The sequence below is a fragment of the Electrophorus electricus genome, chromosome 6 (genome assembly GCF_013358815.1).
Source record: "Electrophorus electricus isolate fEleEle1 chromosome 6, fEleEle1.pri, whole genome shotgun sequence".
Lineage (NCBI taxonomy): Eukaryota > Metazoa > Chordata > Actinopteri > Gymnotiformes > Gymnotidae > Electrophorus > Electrophorus electricus.
In genome coordinates, this window is record NC_049540.1 from 18,583,215 (window position 1) to 18,599,763 (window position 16,549).

The 16,549-nt window shown below is 41.3% G+C and overlaps 3 protein-coding genes across 6 annotated transcripts; all 3 read right to left on the bottom strand.

Moving 5' to 3' along the window:
* Nucleotides 1-705: 705 nt before the first annotated feature.
* Nucleotides 706-5,385, bottom strand: LOC113582153 (mitochondrial fission factor homolog A). Of its 2 annotated transcripts, none has more exons than XM_027017804.2 (8): nucleotides 5,207-5,385; nucleotides 4,220-4,435; nucleotides 3,951-4,066; nucleotides 3,443-3,537; nucleotides 2,688-2,867; nucleotides 2,274-2,339; nucleotides 1,836-1,911; nucleotides 706-1,572 (listed from the first exon to the last, which is right to left on the bottom strand). In XM_027017804.2, the coding sequence occupies exons 2-8, from the start codon at nucleotides 4,419-4,421 to the stop codon at nucleotides 1,441-1,443; spliced, it is 867 nt and encodes a 288-aa protein (XP_026873605.2). In that variant the 5' UTR covers nucleotides 4,422-4,435; nucleotides 5,207-5,385; the 3' UTR covers nucleotides 706-1,440. The 2 variants fall into 2 exon arrangements, with proteins under 2 accessions (XP_026873605.2, XP_026873597.2); XM_027017796.2 differs by having other exon boundaries at nucleotides 4,190-4,435.
* Nucleotides 5,386-5,396: 11 nt separating this feature from the next.
* On the bottom strand, nucleotides 5,397-12,473 carry LOC113583279 (transmembrane gamma-carboxyglutamic acid protein 3). 3 transcript variants are annotated; one of them, XR_003411262.2, is made up of 5 exons: nucleotides 12,402-12,467; nucleotides 11,369-11,414; nucleotides 10,498-10,658; nucleotides 9,470-10,261; nucleotides 5,397-9,305 (listed from the first exon to the last, which is right to left on the bottom strand). XR_003411262.2 is itself a non-coding variant. In XM_027019543.2 (4 exons), the coding sequence occupies exons 2-4, from the start codon at nucleotides 11,376-11,378 to the stop codon at nucleotides 9,716-9,718; spliced, it is 717 nt and encodes a 238-aa protein (XP_026875344.1). In that variant the 5' UTR covers nucleotides 11,379-11,409; nucleotides 12,402-12,473; the 3' UTR covers nucleotides 5,399-9,715. The 3 variants fall into 3 exon arrangements, 2 of the variants coding, with proteins under 2 accessions (XP_026875344.1, XP_026875337.1); XM_027019543.2 differs by having other exon boundaries at nucleotides 5,399-10,261; nucleotides 11,369-11,409; nucleotides 12,402-12,473; XM_027019536.2 differs by having other exon boundaries at nucleotides 5,399-10,261.
* A 1,101-nt stretch (nucleotides 12,474-13,574) lies between these two features.
* Nucleotides 13,575-16,007, bottom strand: ripply1 (ripply transcriptional repressor 1). The gene is made up of 4 exons (XM_027018231.2): nucleotides 15,758-16,007; nucleotides 15,396-15,474; nucleotides 14,376-14,449; nucleotides 13,575-14,180 (listed from the first exon to the last, which is right to left on the bottom strand). Exons 1-4 carry the CDS (start codon nucleotides 15,859-15,861, stop codon nucleotides 13,970-13,972), a joined length of 468 nt encoding a protein of 155 aa, XP_026874032.1. The 5' UTR covers nucleotides 15,862-16,007; the 3' UTR covers nucleotides 13,575-13,969.
* Between the last annotated feature and the right edge of the window lie 542 nt (nucleotides 16,008-16,549).

Consider the following 16,549-nt stretch of genomic DNA (forward strand, 5'->3'; position numbering starts at 1 on the left):
ACAATAATAAAACTTGCTACTAGGATATTTCCAGTATTTTTGTAAATCAAACTTTGTTTGGGCACAGAAATGGGACAACAGACCTAAGGGTTGCTGATTGAGCCTTGGGTGGGCCCAGCACCATTTAAAAAGTATGTATAGTATGTTTTAGCATCAGATTTCAAAATATAGGACTCAAGCCAAAACAATGTGGTTTTCATTAAAGCAAGTTTCTTACTTTTGTGTCATAGCAAAACCTTAATCACAATAACACTAACAATGATATTAGCTGCTACCACCTTAAATGGTGTAGGTCAGTATAAAGAATGTTCTGGTCATGGTGTCAGGGTATTACAGTACCCGAGGCTCCACCTAAGGTTCAGTCACTATATTATTAATCTTGATGGTCTTGCTACATTCTTTAATCAAAATAATGTTACGCAGAGCTTCAGAGGGTGAATGTGTTATAGTCCAGCTCAGGACAATCTAGGATCCAGGGAAATATGTCCCTCCCTTGTGAATCTTCAACTCTTTATAACGTCTGTCCCTTTTTGGGCCAGTGACAGCTATTCTGTTGTGCCGTGTAGTATCTGTCCCTTTTTCTGTGTTTCTTCAGATTTGCCTACCCCGGGCGAGGAATGTCCTTCAGTTTCTTAGTATGTTTCATCACAAATTGTGTATTCTAGTTGCTGCTTGACAATGTTATTACTGTACAATCATGAATAATTTTTTAATGAAATTATATTCTCTTTAATCAAATATATTTTGTTTTACAAAATTCATCTCAAAGTTTTCCTTTGCAATTTGACTTTATTTGGTTTATACTCCTGAATACGTTCCAAGTAACATTTTTTTCCTTGATAAAATTTAATTTAATTTAATTTTTCAATAAATAAATATACTGAGCAATTGTCTCATTTTTCTGACTGCGTGGCAGATAGGAATGTACCAACTTCAGAGTCTAGAATCCTACTTTATAAGAGTAAAGGTATTATGCTATATTACAAAAAAGTGTCCAACAAGTCACTATGGGGGGAAAGGGGCAAATAAATAAAAGGTAAACTTCATGCATTATGTTTTAAAAGACTTCTTTTTGAAACAGGCAAGATCTGATGTATGTTCCAGATTTTGTAGAACAATAATACAACCATGGCTTCTGAATAGTTGGACCATATTCAGATATTTTGATGTCACAACTATTATAGAACATTTTCTATGCAAGTGACTAATTTGCCCATTGTATTTTTTAAATACACATTTTTAAATTCATGCTTTTACAGTGGTTAGTGACAGAAATGCCTTACAACATCTTGGTGTCTTCTGCCTCAAACACAGCACGCAACCAAGCCCTTTATGTCCTAACGAAGTTCATGGTTTAATAGCTGGTAGCGGATGTGTTCTATTAGGTTTGTTTGAACAGACCATGGGGGCGTGGCTCAATGCCCAGAAAGCTTCGTGGGGTTATCTGCGTATCCACAGCCAGCCATTAAACAGGCACGCAGACACCAGCAGGGAAAAGAGCACCAGTTCAGTCTGCCTACGTTCAGCATTATGTCTCTCCAGTGCCACTATCCGCCTGCTCATCTTCACTACCTGAGAGAGTAACATGAAGAGAGGATTAACAGGAACTCACAGGATCGTTCACAAAACATCTGGTGTGCTCCAAGGGCATGCAAACTGGTGAGTTATTTCATTTGGCCACTACTTATGTCAAGTGTGGTGGAATGTAGTACCCTCTTCTGGTCACTTTGCATATGACAAGACCAAAAATAAGATGTCCCCTCACCATCCACCCACAGAATCTATTAGATCACCACAAGTCAAAAATCAAGTTCTGGGGGGTACTATGGACTCACCTGTCTTCGAAGCACGATGAACTCGACAGCGGTTCCGGCCTCCCCCTCAGGACCCAGGCAAGACTCCTGCATGGCACTGTGGGATGAACACAGGTCAACAGGGAGAGACTAACGCAGACTGGACCTTTACCACATACACATGCCTGCTAATGTTACTTCCAAATCTGTTCGAATTCAACTACCTTCTATCCCAGCAGACAACGTGAAGCAAAGAAAGATTAAAAATAAGACCAGCTTAGGAGTTGGGGAAGTAACAGAACAAAGGCATCTGAATGGTTCCATCCTCAGCTATGACAGGAGCCAGAGAACTAAGAAAAGCCGTCCCAATTTTCTGGCCATTAAAATCCACATAGCATGAAACGACATTAAATAAATCAACCAGCAACAAAACACCACATTCATCCAATTAATCAACAACAGAACATGAGCCACAGTCACCTTTTCTGGGCCCGGTCAGAGTGGACCTCAGCTGGCTGACGTGGAGGGCTGTCAGGGGAACTGAACCTTGAAACATAAGAGACAGACCATGGCCCACAATAATGGAATTATATTGAACTGGTATGGAAGTAAGACCTTTTTAAGAGTCCATGAGGACAACCTATGAGCTCTAGCAGACAAGGCAAGAAGGGTAACCAAGGTGCATATAGGTTGTGATGGATTGTTAGTGAGAGAGAAAGGATTCCTAATCCAGTGCTGGTGTTAAGCAGGTGTTTTGATGGCTCCAGTGAAACCAGATATGTGGAGTTAAAAAAAAAACAAAAAAACAAATGAAGTAAAAGCTTCAGGGTGACCGAGTACAGTCTTCATTCGCAGTGACTGATGTGGGAGGGGGCGGGGTTGGCAGTGCATCACCTGGAGGAGTATTTCTGACTGACAGTGTGGAGGATTCTCTGTGAGGCCTGCTGGCCCAGCTGCCTAGCCACCTGCAGCACACTCTGGGGGGACAGGAGGCTCTGTGGAACGGCAGGAAACCCAAGGGGTGTGGCCAGGGGAGTATCTGAGTGTGCAGTTGACGCCCTTCCAACACTTCGCCTACCACGGGCAGGTCAAGGGGGAGGGGCCACGGCCAAGATAAACCAGAGGAGTACCATTGTCAATCAAAGCATCTACAAAACACTACACAAAGTAACATAGAAAAACCCCTATCCATTCTGATGTCAGTGATGTATTCTTGGAACAGATTTCTCATTCATCTTATTTATGTGATGACAAAGGCCCAAAATTGTACTGAAGAGAGTACAATAATGCATGAAGCTCCCTGATTCCCTGGCCAAGTCCACAAAATACTGGCTAACTTTTGGATGGTAGTTAAACATCACCTGCCAGCATGTGCTTCAAAGGAGCAGTTTCACATCTTTGACCTAAAATGCGTCACTATAGCATACATAAGAAGCATTATGCATGTAGCAACATTTATTGCTGTGAAGGCTGCTCTGACTGCCTTCTGCCATGACTGCTGCTCCTTTCCCCCTAAAGTTTCCACTGCATGGGCATAAACACTAGATCAATACTGGTTCACTTGTATCTCACTAAAACAAATCTAGGGGATTTATAAAATAGGTTCACTGATAATTGCACTGCAGTTGCCTAATATGCTGTTTACTCACAAAGAAGAAGAATGCACTGCTTGTCTGGGCTGTGTGGGGGTTCTAGGTGGAGTTTTACCAAAGGCCTGGTCACTGTATGACCTCCGTAGTGGGCTCTGTGAACAATACAACAGAATGTTGCCACAAATTAAAGTAATTTCTCAACTTTTACAATGGCCACACTATACAGCCTAAAAACGACATTTTAATGAAAGATCAAACATCAGTTGCTAAAGTGAAACAATAAGGTCTGAACAATGTAACAGTCACCATATTTGTGGAATACAATGGACTAGCAGACAACCGTAGACAGCAAGCAAATATCAGCACTCACAATCACACTCTACTGATCATGAAACACTAGCTTTTTGTTTCCTGACACTACTGCAATTAAATCACAAACCAAAAACAAAAGAATCTTTATCTGGTGTTTTATCCAGTCTCCCTGTGGCCTAAGAGAATTAAAACAAGGACAGAATTAAGACAAAGTGAGGCCAAAGGGACATTTACTAACAGCTGGTGTCATTACCTGAACCTCCCTATGCCAGGCTCCATGCTGTACAATTTGCAGGTCCCATGATGACAAGTCATGGCCTGTAATGCTTTGTTTGGAGAAGAGGGGCTGCGGACTCAAGTCAGGAGCATCTATGATAAACATATTACTTTTTGGTACCTCATTAGTGGATAAACGGATATGTTTGACATGGATTAGCAGAAAAATATTCATGTTCAGGTTTTAACAAAATATTAGCTTTGTTAAAATCTAACTTTTAAATGCCTCCCTGCAAGTGCTGACACCTGTTAAAGCCAGTCTGTCTGGTACGTGCATGCTGTATACTGTAGGGGGATCCTCAGACGTTTGGTTCAGCTCGTCAGGTAGTATACCGTGTCCCACTCGCAGCCTCTCTGGCACCCTCATCCTCTGGTTGATGACTTCTGTGAAGTTTGAGTCGCGACCATACATCTGCGATCGTTCGCCCAAATATACCAGTGCGGCCATGACCGTCCAACAGGCTGTGAACCAGAAGCGATTATTATAGCCCGTTATTACTTTCTAAATACTGAACAGTACATTCGGTTGTTACTTTCGTCTGATTACAGAATATTCTGATTCTGATATCAAAATATCAACGATAAATGCTATTAGGTGGTCATAAGGTTAACGGTTCAGCAACTAAGTTAGCAAGCTAGCCGGCTAGCGTTAGTATCTTTGCGAATATGGTACTAGCTATAACAGTAACTACTTGAGCTTTATAGCCTACGACATCGGGCTAGGTTATATAGCTTAGTTAGCTAACTATACAGCTCTAGGTGGACAGAAATAAAAGCGTCGATAGAAACTATTGCTAGCTAGCTAGCTATATGTGGAATGTCAGCCAATATAAATTAAGGTTAGCAAATGTTATTAGGACATTCAGATTCTTCACATAACCTAGATAGCTAATCCTGTGGGACAGGACTGACGATTTAGTTATACAAGACGTTCAAATTCACCGTTTGTCCAGTTAAATGTGGGATCACATAATAAGGAAAAAGCGGAGCAAGCCACAAGCCATATAGCACAACTGACGCCTTTTCTAAGTTAGCGTTAGCTAGCTGCAGTAGAATGTAGATAAGGACAGGGTGACATTAAAAAAACAAATTAGCTGCACAAACGCCGGTATTTCGTGTTAGCATAGCTTCACCGACATTCCAATTTATACACATGTAAATGCTACCTAGCTAACGCAGGCTCAAATACTTTTCTAGCTGGTTTGCTAACTTCTCCAAACTAATTCAACAAACCTTCCAGTTCACGCCGAGAAATTGCATCACATGATAGTCAGCGTTAGCTAGTTAGGCTTCGCAGGAAAAGGGAGGGTCGAACTGCTTGACAAACCTCCAGTTTATAGGTAAAGTAATGCTAACAAACTAATTCGAGAATGGGAACCCCTGGTGTAAAATGATTACAGACAGAGAGTATGGTTCACTGGTTTAATATTCGCGAAGGATACAGTGCTTTCACGAACAGTAGCTAAATTTGGCACTTAGATTGTGAGGACAGAGAAACTGAAAGGGGGAAACTGTCGGGGGCATTTGACAGGAGCAAAATACCGATATTTTCAAACCACCAACCAAAGCAAGAATATCAGAAATAACCATAGCTTTTTGTGCATATAGGGTCCGTGACTTTGCCATGGCATAAATGGCGTGAGAGGAGAAAAATCATGAAAAAAGTAATGAAAGGGTATTTTGTAATAACTGTTCTCTAAGGAAACTCCAGTATTTTGAAGGTGCATTCACGACCATGAATATCAGATATAAAGGTCAACAACAGTGCAGAATGACAAGTAGCCTACGCGAATTGATAGATGTGGCGAAAGCTTTGCACTTTAGTCTGTCAACAAATCCGTCATCTTGCACATCCTATAAAGTATTCGCAACCACTATCTTGTTATACAATAATAATATCATATTCTTTACATCTTGTGCTATATATTTGCTTTTAAGACAGTCGAATTGCAAGCTCTTCAAATAAAATTGAGAGAGAAAGAGTGAGAGTGATTTTGGGGAAGACTCCAGCATCTTTCTGATTTTAGGCAATGAAATTGGTCAAATCAGTAGTCTTATAGCATGTGGTTCAGCTTCATTTTCTTTCGGTGAGCTTCACTGACCAGCTATAATGCTCTCATAAGCCCTGCGTTAAGCAGTCTAAGTTTAGCACATGATTGAATTATTTTTACCTTTTTATGTGAACAAGATAAAAGCATTCATAAGTTTGAAAAAAAGAATTCATACATCAATGGCTGGGAGTGCTATACACTTAAATGTAGGTTATCTAAATACGTAGCATATAGACATGATAAAATAGTAAAATAGTAAGTAGTCTATGGAATGGACATGTTAAAATATGGTCATATATTTTTATACAAGTTCACATAAACAAATGTACAGTTTTATATTACATAAATATGTATTACAATTTCAACAGTGCTTATGTTGATTTAAAAAGTGTTTAAATAGGTGTAACCAGCACATGAAGAGTCAAGATATATAGAACCTCACTAAAATGTTGACATGAAGCCTTAAAAATATAACAAATTAGTATGAATGATAAAATATAAACATGCAATTAGACTGATCAGAAAAACAAAAGCTGTAGCCTACATAAGTTCAGCAATTTCATAGATGACACATGTTTAAGTTGTGGGGGGAAAACTAGCTTTGGTGAAACATTCTATGTAGATAGGTGGGAATACACACACACACACACACACACACACATTCACATATTTGTCTCATTCTCCACAAAAAAAACAACAAACACACATGATGTGAGGTTATAGCTTATGTGTTGCACTTTAGTCACAACCCATAACCCCTTTGATGCATCACCGTTCCTTCAACGCTGAATGAAACAGGTGACATTAACTTAATTTCCAATGGTAAGCTTCAGCTCATTTACTCTTTATTCTTCTGAGAACAAAGGTGCAACCCCTGATCTTAGATCAGCAGTTTCAGCCATCAAACAACATGGTCTCAAGGACTTGGTGCCTGTGCTTGATCCTTCAATGTAAAATGGTTTGTTCAGAGCATTCTTTTCATTCTGTTCACCTGGGTCAGTTCAGAGGCTCAGGTGACATGACTGAAGGGTGAGTCAAAACCGCATCACCGTTGGCTCTAAAACAGCTGTGCCAGCCCTATCTTCATGCTCAAAGAGAGGTCAAAACTTCACAGCCTGAACACGCAAAGGCACAAGTCACATACCAACTAATAAATATATCTGGCATACTTTTCTCATTCTGGTTATCTGAAGGTCATATCGCAACGTATATTTAAAAAATAATTGCGGATCATTTCATGCTGTGCTCCAGTGGTATGTCCCAGTCTTTGGACAAGTGTCTTAACACGTTTGCTTGAAGGGGTGTTAACCATCAGGATTTGATTCCCAGATCACACGAACTGCATTAAGCGTTACTGTAATATTTCACACAATGACTTCTCATGTTCTGTAGATTTGTCTATTTAATTCAGTCTGCTAACGAGAAAGTGCCAAAAATCAGCATGGACACAGGTTTCAACGGTTGTTTGTCGTCCCGGTTTTGGAGGGCTTCGCGTTTGTACCTGATCAATAGCTAGCTATCGGTATTTAGTTGTATGCAAAACGGTAACTGAGTTTTAGTTCTCGAATCAAGTACGATAAATATCTCGGTGGAACAGATCGTCTCGTACCTCACCTACCGGCTAACCGCATAAAGTCTGCGCTATAAATGCTAGTCAGTTGGGATGTTTACAATGGTATGAAAATGCCAAGAAAAACGAATTCGCTTCTCACTGGTAATCATCCGTAATTCAATTTCTGTAAACTAAGCCAGACTTAAATAGAAGTAGGTGCCACGTTTGGTGAGTAAACCATTCATTATATGATAGCTTTCAAAATCAAACAGGAACTCTCTGATAGCTAACTAGACAGATTAGTTTTAATTTTGTGTTAGAATTGTATGCGTCCATATCCTCCTTTTAGGGGTTATTTTCAAAGTGGAAAGTTCATTTAAATGTGAATAAGTCCAGATATGTAGCGGACTATTTGATATTTAGTAGTTAAATAAAACAAAACCTCAAAACCTGAGGAGAGTACACGTGAAGGGAAAAGTCCAATGGAGAATGCACTGCAAATGTTACTGCAACGTGTTGCAAGGCCAAACGCAACATCCAGCTTGAAACGAAATTTGTTGGACTGCAACGCAATAAGTGTGCAGTCGGTGTGATCCACGTATTCACCTACATAAGCACCATTTGAGTCACTGGGATAGACTGGCATCTGCTATACGTTTATTCACATGATTATATATTGTGCAGAATAATTTTCGCGCTATGTTATAAATGTAGTGCTCGGCTTCTACTCTGCAACACTGAGGAACACCATGTGTAATGACCTAATGTGATGTTCTTCTGTATCACTCAAAAACACAGCTTTCAATGCATAACCCCTTGACCCATTCCCCCATTGGTTGGCAGTGGGAAATTATTTACATATTTACTGCAAAGGCGGCAGTTCATTGGCTTAAACCTGAGCTGAAAAAACACTGTTCAAGCGCATGTTATGGACAGGCAATTTGGCTGATTCGTTAAGACTATAAGCCAAGGGTCATAGACAGTGTGTGAGGAACATAATGTGAGGACAAGCAGCATTTGTACTACATTATAGCACCTGGTGAGGTTGAAAGCCACATAATGCTTTATACAAATTCACACAGTTTGTTTTATGCCATTATAAAAAAGAGTAACAAAAGCTGTAAACAGTCAGAGAGCTGTAAATGGAGAAGGGGTGGGGGGAGTGGGGTCTATTAAGGGTCTGGAATGTTATATTATCCAGTAATTGTGCTCTCAGTGGGTTTTTGTGTATGGCGCAGACAAGCAGTTGCGTCTTGGAAAGTGTTGTATGAGCACAGTATTGGGAGTAAAATCTCATACATTTGGTGAGATCACTCAAAGCAAGAAACTGCTAAATAGACAGACAGACTGATTAACTATTCTATTGATTGTGACATGTGTTTAAGGCCTGTAACCAACTGTGTATTCAGGCAGAGTGAGCAATGGTGAGCTTAATAAAAATGTGCAGCAAAACCACATGCCTTACAAACCAAGAATATTTTCCACATGGTAGCACATTTTTCAAGTGCCATTGCTGGCACACAGTGCTCTCAAACAGCCCCTTTAGACATGTCAGAGATCTTCTGTTCCTCGTTTTATAAAACAGTTCAGATGACCCGTCTCCAGGTCATTTCTTTGTCTGAGTGCTTTTTGAAGATCTCCTTAGAAGTTTTACAGTTTTAATCCTGCATATAGTAAACTGGAGGGTGAGCACATTTGTCTCACTTCTTTTCACAGCTGTATCTTTCTCCTAGAAAAAAGAAAGGAAAAAAAGACTGGATTTGTAAGAAGCTTTGGGTATATAGTGGGGGTTGAAGGGATAGGAAGTGAGGGGTTAGAGTGTAGCAAGTTGATGCCAGGGTTCCGGAAGAGGGAAAAAGCAGTGAGTAGTCCCAGCCACAAAGCAAGTCTGACCTTCAAAAGATTTGAATTCAGGGGCACCACGTAACGACAACAACCACATCTCTTAGTGCAGCTCACACACTCCCACCAAGACCTTCGGCATCAGCCTGGGGCAACTCAAGAAGTCAAAAATGCAAGTAGCACACTCTGGCCTGACAGACCCAAACTGTGATGAGCACTTGGGAATTAGGGCATCTTCAGTTGCTTCCCATGCCTGGCAGCAAGCGACCCAGTTTCACATCTCTTGCATGCGCGGTTTCACTTTTCTTTAACGATCTCCTCGTACTTGGGTGGTGGATCGCTATAAGGGGCAGTGGTCTCGTCGCTACTGCTCTCCAAGTGGCCTGTCACTTCCTCGTAGGAGGGAGGAGGTGTGGCCCCTGACAAACGTGACGCCACGGACATGGAGGAGTCCTGGACATAAAGGCTGCGGCTGTTTGGAGCTTGCCCGCCATTCTGTGAGGAGTCTGGGGCCACACCACTACCTCTTTCCCCGCCGCCGACTACCACGCTGGGCCGCTCACTGGTGTGGGAAATCTCTGCGTGGGAGGGGCTATCACGGTGCACTAGGATTCTGGGAAGGCTGCGGGTGTTGCGGTTGGCCAGGTAGCGGTTCTGGGTGTACGCTGGGCGGCGGCGTGTGGCTTTCTGGAGCTGGCAGCGCCAAATGAGGAAGAGCGCGATGATGATGAGGAGGGCCACGCCCAGAAGAGGCACCACCATGTACACAGTGTCTGCGCGCTCTGAGCGAGATTCGTTATTGCTGTTCACTGCGTAGATACTACGTGTCTTCCAGAACTCCATCTAAAGGGAATATTGTATTTTTATGTGATTATATAGCTAATGATAATAAGGATAGAACATCAATCACTGGCAAATGCTTTACTGTTATTTGTCCAAAATATTTGACCCTGGCATATTAAACTTGCTTGCAAATTGATTTTGTCATAATTTAACTACAGAACTGCACTTAACATAGTCCATATTTTATGAGAGACTTCATTAGTTGGGAAAGATCGGAATCAAGCACCAGGACTTACTGTTTTTTCCTTGTTCTCGAACACTTCATTAGCCTCCTCGAAGCTGCAGCTCTCCTCCACACACTCCCTTTCAATGTTGCCCTGCCGAAACTCCTCGAGAAACCCATTAGCCCGTGGAAAGCGTTTGAGAAGAGAGTGTGCATCCTTCCCATTTACAAATTCTATGGTGGAGAGAGCAAGAGAGCAAGAGAAAGGTAGATAGACAGGTAAAGAACTGAGTTGAGGGCAGAGGTGATGTCAGAACCAGGGACAAGCAGACAGAATTGTTGAAATGTGGCAAAGCCCTGGAGACAGTGTGGTGTCATTGCCTTTGGGTGGTCAACCTTTTGTTGTTGTTGTTAGATTGGGTTTTGTTGGGGGGGGGGGGGTACTTATTTGTGTACTCATTGGTGATGAAAACACTGGCCTTTCCATCCCCTTTCCTAGCCTGAGTGCATGTCATTCCCTTCTTCATGAATATCCATGTCCCATATAAATATGTATGTGAACTATTTAAACACTGAAGTAAGTGTAGCACAGCTAAAGGAAGGTCAAAGTGGCCCTGCCACCCATGACACACCATCCATCAGTTACAGGTTCATGAGATTAAACACATTCACCAATATATACTATACTGTTTTCTTTAATGCCAACTCTTTCCAGAAACCCTTAACCTACTTTTAAAGTCTTTAGCATTTCAGTACTGAAACCTGTCCAAAAATGTGCCTTGTCATCAAACCACATCGAAAGGGTTTTTTTAATGGCTAAAGTTGACTGTGTGTGTGTCCACTTGTGCATGCTCAAATGTAATGCCTGTGTATATGTGATATGTGTGATGTAGGTTGCATTCAGCCATGCAAGGTGGCATGTTGATGACATGCTAAGCACTCACCCGCTGCCATGCTCCCACTGGAGAACCTAGCCTAGGATATTCTGTACTGGGGAGAAAAAGATCTGTTTAAATAGTTACATGTATCATGCCTTATTGTGGTTTTCTACCTGTACTAATGTTCTGTTCAACCAGATTAAAATACAAACACAGGATTTCTTCTCCAAATTATATAGGTTTCATCTGAGTAAACATGCTCTTGAACATACTCGGATTCTTTCTTTCACACACAAATATAGAAAGAAATTGTGCAGTTGCCCTATGATGTATAATTTATTAAAGTGGCGTGACAGCACAAGAGAATGTCTTAGAAGCATTTATTACATACTGAAGTTTTTTATTTATCGATTTATCTCTTAACGGATACCACCTTTTATAGACGTATAACCGCTTGCACGTAAATATGCCGGAGGAGGGCGAGGGAGGATGTTTCCATAGAAACGGACCGGGGCAGACGTGTCGAAAGAGATGTGCTATCTAAATTTATATCACTCGAACCTACTAGAGAATACAGTATCACTATTACTGCCAGGATACGAGTTCATTGGCCAGTTTACCGCTTGCAATTCCAGCTTTATGATAGAGACGGACAATAGAAGATCAGCAACTTGTATCAAATTGGTTACAGTTGGCTAGGACTAAGGATCGAAACGTGCGAGGTTATTTGCCGCTCAACAATGTTTCCATAATTAATTTTGGTACCTATTGATTAAATTTTGTCGTAAAAGTGTAACAAAGGCAATAAGCACGTTGAAATAGAGGCGCAATTCGACACGTCTCACACATCTTAAATACCATCTTGCTACCATAGGCAAATAAAATATTCATTAACGCACGCAGTCAGCCTAAGAAGTAGACTCAGAAAACTCCTTTGGGCTGAGCGTTATATGCTGGTATCATATTTCGTACAAAATTATTGAGTTTCATTTCTTTGCTCCGCTTATTTCAGTCATCAACAGAAAACAAACAGAAGACTACACGTGTAGCTGGCATCTATAACTTACGTGGATACACATAGGAAAAATAAACCCCCTACCTTCCGCGCCGTTACGATTGCGGATCCATTCCATTCCTGTTTCTACCAAGGGAGCACCCACATGAGTCACACAGAACGTCTGACAGAGATCTAGATCGACCAATAAAAACTATGAGTTCCCTCTCCTTGCCCAATCAAATCTCTTGATTATTTTGGACGCTTAAAGTCATGCCTCTGGAATGGAAAAAATAAATAAATAAATAAATAAATAGATAAATAAATAAATATATATATATATATATATACACACACACACACACACACATCCTGGGTACTGCAGTCTACAAATAGATAAGAATATGGCACTTTCGCGTAATTTCAGAAAACAGCTAAAGAATTTTTACATGCCATCTGCGCTACATTTTCCTAGCAGTAATGTAGCGGACACCACAATCTTGGATTTTTATTACACGGAGTGTAAGATAACGGGGGTCTCATCCCATGCCACACCTTGTGTCAAAAGACTACATTTCCCTGAATCCAGTCCTCTTCACCGTTTCATCGCCTCAACTGATTTATTAGGTCACCGATGAACCTTATTTGTACGTCACATATAGTGGGAATAGTTTTCCTGTGGTAGTGCTATCTTATTTCATTGGATGACTATGAAAAGAGATGCTGGAAATTTTGTAGAGAGTAAAACTATGAAAAGCTCGATATTATGTAGCATGTAACAAAACCAAAACTTGAACACATGCTCAATAAAAATGCACAATAAATAAATAAAGGTCCTGGGTGTTACTGGACAAATTCTGTGTTCCATCGTTACTACACTGAATTGGCAGCACACGTACATTTGCAATAAAAACATTGAACATTTTCTCAGCAAAAATCTGGGTGAATGCATGAAAGATTCCGTTCCTTTGCACCCATTTTTGTCATGTGCAGATGCAGTATAACTAAGAACAGCAGGACTATCCTGTGACCTGACATCAGAGGAAAGAGCCAAATCTTTTAACCTCTGACATCCTCCACTCTCCTCTATTAGACCTGTTACGCCTAAAAACCAGACAGACGTGGAACAGGCCTTCCCAGGGAAAGCAGATAGGGTCAGCTAACATCAAAGAAACAATCATGATACCAGAGATAAAAAAGGAGAGGCACTTCTGATCAAACCCAAACTAGCAATGAAAAGAGAAAAATAAAAATAAAGAGTCAGAGTCTCTCTTTTTTGTACACATATAGTTTATTCTGTGTCAAATGCAAAAAGTAAAAAAATAGGACATAAATATATATGGATATATACAACATAAATTAGGGACATGGGGGAAAAAAGGACCCTGAGATTGGAAACAACACATTCATCCCAATGTGGGACTGTGTGATTGGCATTATTCAATTCCCAGAGGAAATTACAATGAGGAGGATAGTTAGAAGGACTTTTTTTTTTAATAGCATTGCATGAATTGAATTCCTGCTACAAGAAAAAAGAAAGATGCCCAAACCATGCAGCCTGTGGATGGCATGCCCTATCAAGAGGTTTCATCTGTGAAGAGATGGAGCAGACCTGCCAGAATGAGTGATAGGTCTTGGGTCTGCTGGAGGCTGTTATCATTAAGTCTGTGAATTCAGTTGGAGGTGGTGACATGGCCAAGGGGTTTGAGGCACTCTTTGTCATCTGCGTCCTCTTCTTCAGCCCAGTCATCCTGCTCCTCATCCTCATCCTCGCTGTCAGACTCATCATAGAAGCTGATGGTTGCCTGCACTGGGAAGTTCCTCAACAGTGCTTCGCCATCACTGTACAGGTAGTCATATGACTTGGACTTTGGCCAAAAAAGTCTGTGGCAACAACAGAGGGAATATTTAAAATAACATTAATTTGGGATGACAATAGACTTTACCTTCTCTGTTTGGCTATTAGCATAATTTAATATTCTCAAACTGTTACTTATTTCCTTTGACTGACTGTAGATTAAAGTTTTAGGCCCCTCCAAACACTGCAAACTTGTGTGTGCTAACTAAATGAGCACTGACCTGACAGGGTGCTGGAAAGACTGAGTTTTGCCATCTGCTGTTGTGTTACTTGGCACTGTAGCTCTGGAGTAAGGCTGTAAAGAGAGAGGAAAGAGGTGTAAGGGCTACATTCACAAAACACAAAACAAGTGAAAACATCCAACACAGCTTCCTTCCCAGCATTTATGGGGTGATATCAGCACCAGCTAAGAGGCTGTGCAACACCTCAGGCTTGGCTGTGACTTGGTGGGTGTCAGGCAAAGGGTGGGAATCCGGCCCAAATGCTCTCCCCAGAGCCCGAGGTGTCTACTTCAGTCTTGGCAGGCACACACTAGCTCTCTGGAAGCTATTCTCTCTACACCTCTGCACTGGGTGCCAACTCAGTCTTCCCGCTCAGCTTCAGACAGTGGTGCCATATGGCAGAGTGTCTCAGTGTTAAAGTTACTCTTTACCTCTGTCTGTCTGTCTGTCTGTCTGTCTGTCTGTCTCTATCTCTCTCTCTCTCTCTCTCTCTCTCTCTCTCTCTCTCTCTCTCTCTCTCTTTCTCTCTCTCTCTCTCTCTCTCTCTCTCTGTCTCTCTCTCTCTCTCTCTCTCACTGAGTGGCACGGTGTCAACAAACAGCTTGACAGTCACACCTTCTCCTCCAGCATCCTGTTGCTAATGTGCACCACCTGCCTATCTCCTCAAAGCTCCTTGCAGGCTCCATGGGCTCACATTGCTTTTTTATAAACATTGCAGGTAAATGCACTGCTCATGTATTGGACATTTTTTTCCAGATAGAATTTCTTTTTAAAAATCTTCTAGGTTTTCAAATAGCTCAGCAGCCAACATGAACCATTCTTTCGTGGGGGCTACTAAATGTTTGAACATGAAGTCAAGGCTCACAATGCTTAATAAAGGTCATTTATTATTATAAAAAAAAAAAAAAGACAATCAAACTTCTTCTATAAATGTACTTACTATTAAAAATAACAGCAATGCATGCTGTTAAGACATGCAGTTATGATACTCATAACTACGACAATCATAGAAAAACTTACACAAGAGAGCTTGCGTCTTCGGCACCCAGTTTGCGCATCCTGACTGGACACGAGCCAGGGTCTCCACAGGACAGCGCGGCTGAAAACAAGGCACGAGCCAGGGTTGGTGTCAGACAAAAGCAGCTTTGGAATGTGGAATTTTAGATTTAACCTTGGGACAACGTACTTGGTTTATTAGCTGATATAATGACACAAAATTCAAATTCCCGTATTTAAATAAAAGCAGCATTTTGCTCGCTAAATCACGGGTACTGCATATCATTGTAGTGTCCACATACAGCACACGATTTGAAACTTAATGGAAGATCTCACTGGTTATTTCTTTGTCTGAAAAGCTTATTGATGTTTAGATTAAAGCTCACCTGCCGACGTGTGATTGTTGCATTCGAGAGTCTGTCGCAGCCGAGATAAAAGCCGGTGCCTTGCCGAAAGGCGTCTGGGTGGCGATGAGACAAGCAAAATTCATATTTCTTTCCTCTGGTAGTCCAAAATAGGAAACGAATGGATCCTCTAACGGATGGTCCGCTTAAGGTGGCTATTCACCTTTATAGTTCAGGCACGAAGAATCGTCGACTGCAAGTGAGTGAACGGAATGAATGGCGAGGAGTTGAATCCCGGGGTTTATAAAGAGCCAGAGCCGCAGGGGCGGGGTGGGACTGAATTATGGCGACAGAAGTTGGAGGAGTGAGCCCATCTGCCAAATGACTGAGGTGCTAAGGGCATTTTGGTGTGAAGGCTTCCCCAGTTGTACAAACAATGCGCCACAGCATGAGGGTGAGAAATCTGGTACCGTGAGGTTATTGCAATAACACAAAGGGGCAAACTTGGACACCATCTGCGAGAAGCACGACGGGGGTCTTGGATGCAGGAGAGGGGCCATATATAGTTAATTAACAGGTTTCCAACCCATAACTATGACTCATAATGATCAGATATACATTACCTAGAGAATAAAGAAATTGGAGGTAAACAAATAGTGATATTTACACATGACGTAAACATATTTATAGCTATAGGGATACATAGAATGGGTTTACGTTTGAGGAAATTCAGCAAATAATTCTAGATTAACTTAAAGTATCTGTATTCTTACACATCAAATATAAGTATAAAATGCACCAAAAACGCAATGGTGCATAAAATAATGCCGTATC